The sequence below is a fragment of the Giraffa tippelskirchi genome, chromosome 7, assembly GCF_054371585.1.
Source record: "Giraffa tippelskirchi isolate mGirTip1 chromosome 7, T2T-mGirTip1v1.2.pri, whole genome shotgun sequence".
Classification (NCBI taxonomy): Eukaryota; Metazoa; Chordata; class Mammalia; order Artiodactyla; family Giraffidae; genus Giraffa; species Giraffa tippelskirchi.
This window is the reverse complement of record NC_137281.1, coordinates 64226524-64232428: the sequence shown is the minus strand read 5'-3', so window position 1 is coordinate 64232428 and position 5905 is coordinate 64226524. Positions and strand designations below refer to the sequence as shown.

At 56.7% G+C, this 5905-nt stretch overlaps 1 protein-coding gene across 1 annotated transcript; it reads left to right on the top strand.

Moving 5' to 3' along the window:
- The first annotated feature begins 526 nt into the window (after window positions 1-526).
- LOC145513751 (uncharacterized) lies at window positions 527-4420 on the top strand. Its single transcript, XM_081510731.1, has 3 exons — window positions 527-661; window positions 1061-1373; window positions 1624-4420. The coding sequence occupies exons 1-3, from the start codon at window positions 527-529 to the stop codon at window positions 2250-2252; spliced, it is 1077 nt and encodes a 358-aa protein (XP_081366857.1). The 3' UTR covers window positions 2253-4420.
- Window positions 4421-5905: the final 1485 nt, after the last annotated feature.

Here is a 5905-nt window from a genome sequence, read left to right as displayed (position 1 = left end):
GTTCTGCCCCATTCTGTGCTGTGTCAGCCCTGGATGGAGTCTTTCTTTCTGAAGTCTCAGCGCACAAGCTCCACGTGATATCAGCCCCAGGTGGAAAGGCATGGAGCTGCTCGTAGGCCGACAGACCTAGGAAACAGATGGGAGAATGACCCCCACTCTGCAGATGGAGAGACCGGGGAAACCCTGAGGGGCATATGCTTGTCCAGGGCCACACCACTTATGAGAAGAAGGAGCCTGGTCTGAGAGCAGCGGGGTCCTCGGAGCTCAGGCCCTGGCTGCACCCAGGCCTCCCCAGGGCTGTGGGCTGGGCTGTGTGGCTGTCACTGTGCCTGCACATGGCCTAAGGGGGGTGGTCGAGCAGTCAGAAACCCAGAGATTCCCTTGCGAAGTTTTGGGGAAGGGACCTCAGCACGAACCCCAGGAAATGATGTCACCTGCCGGCAACAGAACCCAACAGAACCCGCAACCCGGGTATCCAGGCCTCCAGAGCGGAGAGGAGCCCCCAGCCAGATCACTTGCTGCCAGGATGTTCTGCTGTTTGCCCCTGCCCAGAGGCCGGGGCCTCAGGAGAGCTCACAGGCAGTGTGCGTGGGCACCCTGTCGACGTTGGCTCAGGGCACCCCCGAGAGGCCTCTGGCCCTTTGCCCGGAGAAACAGAAAGGTAACACGGGGAGCCCCAGGCGGGGCCGGGCCACCTCTCCCATGCCACCCGGAAACACCGGGTCCTTTGCCTGTGTGTGTGGATGCGGGTTTCTCGGGGTGTGTCTCCCTCAAGGAAGCCCAGGCGGATGTGGGGTCAGAAGCCTGCGGACAAGTTGTGTCCACACCCCAGGGGAGAGCAGGCTGGGTGGGATGGGGAGAGTGCGGGCAGCGCCGGCCGCCCAGGCTGACCTCACACCCTCAGGTGGGTCTCTTTCCTCCCGGGTGGGGATCTGAGCAGACACGCGTCTCTGACCCTTCTGGGAAGAGAAGTTCGAGCAGGCAGAAGCAGCGGCTCCACTGGCCAGGCCCAGCTCGGAAAACTCCCAGCACGGCTGGCTGACGGTCACTGTCGTTGCAGAGCTTCCCACGTGATGAGGCCGAGGACGGGGACACCCCGTCCACCTCCCGGAGGGAGGGGTCGGAGCACCACCCCCCCGCCCGTGAGGCCCAGTGCAGGCTCCAGGTGAGCGTGCCCACGGAGGCATCAGCCCCACCGGGGGCGAAGCGGAGGCGGGGAAGGCCTGCTGCCGAGACACCGCCCAGGATACACCCGGCGGCCCAGTCTGAGGCTGCCACGGAGCTCAGCACACCCGGCTCCGACCCAGAGTCCCGAGAACCCCGGCCTCTGAGGCAGCAGGAGGACCTGGAGCCCAGCACGCCAGAGCACAGAGGTGAGGACGCTGGGGCTGGTGCACGGGAGTGTGTGGGGAGGGGGTGCTGAGCTACACACGGACGAGTCCCCGAAAGATGCTGCTGGGCCTGCAGCAAGCGCTGGCCTCACACCCCCACCCCCATCTTGCACACTTCAGTCCCAAAAGACATCCGACCCTGGGTATTCTTTGGGAATCTCTTGGAAGCTTTCTGTCCCAGGATACGCACATGCCAAGGCTGGCCTGTGGGCAAACTTTGCTTCTCCCCCAGCTCTAGCACTGGCCTCCAACTGGAACCAGGCTCTACTTCCCAGACCTGTCCCTACAGAGGTGGTGGCTCCAGGTGCAGGACCCAGGGATCCACCGAGGCCAGATGGAGAACCGAGACTTGCCCTCGCAGAGACACCAGGCCAGCTGGGTACTGGCCAGCACACCGGGCAGATCGGATCTCCGTGCCTGCAGGGCCCCCAGCCCCAGGCACTGATGTCCCACCCCCTCAGCCAGAACCTCCACCTCCACGTGCACCTGTACCTGCTCGGGCTTTGGCAGGAGAACCCGAGGCAGAGGAGGAGTCACCGCCTCGGCAGGGAGAGCCTGCCCTGGCTCCCGCGCAACACCCAGACGCCGACGATGACTCACTCGCCCCTGCAGGAAGAACGAGCCCCCGCTCTGGGCAGAGACCCAGAGCCCTTGCCGGAAACACCACGTCCAGGGGAGCGGTCGGCTCTGCAGCCTCCATCCCTGTCTGCTCACCGTGGACGCCGGCAACTCGGTCTGCCCCCAGGGGACATGGAGTTCCTTTCCCCTGAACTGCTTTGCATTTGGTTTGTTTCCACCTTTCTGGTGATGTTTTATTTTGTGTATGGTTTCCTGTATTTCTCTTGGTTAAGTTGGGATTAGTAAACTTTTTCATCATTGTTGCAATTTGGGAACACTGTTGTGTAACTCTGGTGATACTGTGTTACCATCCCACTTTGTAGTTTCAGACCCGTTCGATCTTTATGCCCCACCCCCCAACAAAGCCTGGATTCAAGGCAAGCACGCCCTGTTCATCCCTCCCCCCGATCCTGAACACAATTTCATCTTTTCTTTCTGCATTCCTTCCTATATTCTTGGTGTCCCCAATCAATGACTCTCAGTGAAATGACTGAAGGAGTTTTTTTCGGACTCTCCACCTACTGTAAGACTCCATTGGAGAGTTCTCATTTGTATGTCATTTGAACTAGCCTTTGATAGCTGAAAGGACGGTGTACGTCCTTTCAAGATATCATGTGCCAAACGAAGCCCTTTTGGCAAATGCCATCATTATCTCCAGGCAGGCATTGCTGTTTGAAGGGTGACATCTCAGCCAGAAGGCAGAGGCTGAGCTCCTCTTGTTGCACCAGCTCCCAAAAGAAGCCAAGAAAGGGAGCTGGAACAACAAACCACCCCAACGCCCAGGAAAGCGTTCTTCACGACAGAAGGCTAGAAAATGACCCAACAACCTTGTGGCCCAGAACCCCTCTAAAAAATCACTGTTCCATAAAAAAGAGAAACACATGGGAAGTTCCAAGGAGAGGCAATGCCCATGGCCAGTGTACTTTAGAGACGGCCTGACCGCTCCGGGGAAGACACGCACCGACGGAACCCCTTGGGAAACAGCAGTGATAGTCCTCACCGTCGTAAGGGTTTCCTCTGGGGACAACCTGCCCTGGGCACCACATGAGGGAGCAGACCGGCTTCTCTTCCTCTGCCCCCACACCATTCACTCATGAAGGCAGCTCAGGTGTTCTCATGCCCTGCCTGCCTGCCTGCCTGCCTGGCTCATCCGTGAGCTGTGCCCACCTCCAGGGCAGGACTCCACCTTCTCCTCTCTGTGTACCGTGAATCTGCACACAGTGGGCTTTCAGAACCTTAGGAGACTTGAGCCATTCCCACTGGAGCCAGAACCCTCCCCAGGAAGGAAAACAGCTGTGGAGTCATTTTGGCCCCAGCACTGGTTCCCAAACCCTGGCGGCTCCTACAGCCTCTACGGTGTGAAGAGGGAGGTCCCTTTTGACAGAGCTTTCCGGCTGTCAGATCTAAGCTGTTGTTTCCCTGTCAGCTGTGTCTCTTCCGTTGCAGCCAGGTGGGCCACGCTGCTCCAAAGGAGCTCACAAGCTGAGTTGCAAGGGAGGTATTGAGAGGACAGGGATGGCTACAACGTGCTGCAAACTGAGTGAGGGTCCCCACAATCCTCAGCAAAGGTCTGTGGTGTGCAAGTGGGGAGTAGAGGGCCCCCAAGTTCCAAAGGAAGGGAGGTACTCGGGAGCTAAAGCCCTTGGCTGCTGTGGTAGCAGCTGCAGATGGCAGCTCGTCCACAGTGCACTTCGAATGAGGTCATATGAGCGGGACTCTGGAAATGGCTCCGAAATCCAGAGAAAGGGGTCAGGGTATGTGGGAATCCGGCGGGGGTGGGGGGTGGATGAAGGAAGGTGTCCTTCCTCTCTCCAGTGCAATTTGGTTTGGTGAGTCTCAAAGCTACCAGATGGCACTTCCCAAGTCAGGCCCCCGCAGGAATCAGGGTGGGCTGCGTGCCTCGGCCCCTGCCACAGGGACAAGCCACACCACTGGCCTCCCTGAGCTCAAATGGCCGGATCTGGGGGTTCTGTCTGGGTGCACACCTCCTTGCTGTGGCCAAGTTCCCCCCTTCTCTGAGCACCAGCTTCATCCTCTCGAAGGAGGACATCGATTGCTACCTTGGCACGTTACTCTCTTCATCCTGTGAAGACTCATTAGGCTTATCCTACAATTACTAGCTGGCCCGAAGAGATATCTCCTGAATCCAGATTAAGCTGGAGTCTCCCAGGCTCATCTGGCATGTCTTCCCTGAAGTCTGCCAAAACCCACACCCTTGCATTTCCAGGGACTCCCCTTAGCCAGCTGGGCAGAAAACCCAGCATGCTTCAAACAAGCTGACAGACAAGCGGGAGAGGACTCACGGGCAGACGGCCTCCCTCAGGTCTCGGGTGGAGCTCTGGGACCACAGCAGCAACGGGCCATCCCAGCCCCTGGGCTCAGCAGCGCCCTCATTCTCAGGCCGGCGGCTCTGCCCTGAGGGGAGCAGGAAGGTCACCAACTGCCGCAGGCGGACCTCAAGCCCCTCCCACTGCTGGAGCCTGACCTCCCCCGGCCCCACCCCTTCCCCTACCCCAGCAGGACGAGAGCTCGTCTTCCCCTGGCTTCCAACGTGAGGCCCGGCCCTGGGCCCCGATTGGGCACTGCCCCAGTCCGGAGCCAATCACAGTGGCCAGGGAGGTGGAACGCACCGATTGGCCAGGGCCAGGTCATGTGACCATGCTCCCCAGGAAACTCAGATATTACCAAGATTCCCTAACAAACCAATGAACAAAATTATCCAGTAAACGCAAACCGTACTTTTTAATGAGGCCAATGTCACAGAAAAAAAAAAAAAAAGCTTCACAATGAACTGCTCAAGGAAGCTACTAAATAAACTTTCAGAAAAGTTAAGTCTTTTTTTTTTTTTTTTTAATAGGGTGACGGAGAGCTATACCTTTCCCATCTATGTGAATTTAGGTTTAAACTAGATTTCCCTTGGCTATTATATAAGACAAAAAACCCCACATCACCCCCTTTCACTCCCCCCACCCCCAAAAAGTGTTTTAGTCTATTGAGTTTTTGTGTCCTCAGTTGTGTCTGATTCACGGCAACTCACGAACTCTACACAGCCAGGCTCTTCCGTCCATGGAATTCAGGGCAATTTTTTTCTGTCACAATAAATGCCCACCCTGGGTGATCCAAAGGCAAGGGCTCAGAGGCTCCTGAGAGAATAACTCCTTTCAGCTGAGCACAGAGCTGGCTCCTCACTGGGATGCCTGTGGCCTGGGGCTCCCAGAGGGAACAGCAGCACTCGCCCCACCGTGTGGTCACTGCTGCAAGTGCAGGCTGCTCCTCACTCCCCCTTGACAGTGTCCCTGAGGGCAGAACAGTGTGAATCTACTCAAGGTGGAAATGCAAACTCCGATGCAACCAAACTTCCCACAAGGTCTCCAAAACCACTCAGGAACAGGGAATTGGAAACTGCAGGGCATGACATGAATGGAGATGGAGACTTGACACCTTACACCGAGTTCACTTCCAGTTATCCCTAGACAAAGTTTCCATGAAAACTTGTCACAAATCTAGAAGAACAATGAGCAGAAACCGGACACGTGCTTTGAGTCTTCACACACAAAACTAAAAGGCAGTCCACAAAACAACCCAGAGAATACAGTGGACTTTGCAAAATCAAAGATATCTACCGTGGGAAAGACCTCATTACAAAAGCAAAAGACAGGTCATACATCGCGAGACGAATGAGTGGAAACACAAAGCTTCTCAAGGACGTGTCTCCAAACAGACAAAGAACACCAACACAACAAGCCTGTGAAAACTAGGGAAAGGTCTGAAGGGACGCCAGACTGAGGAAGACACACACAGAGTATCCCGGATGATGTCCAGCACTGAGGGCCTGAAGAAACAACAGTCTAGTTGCACTCCCTCAGGCCTGTGTGACCCTGGATGAGGCCTCTGTT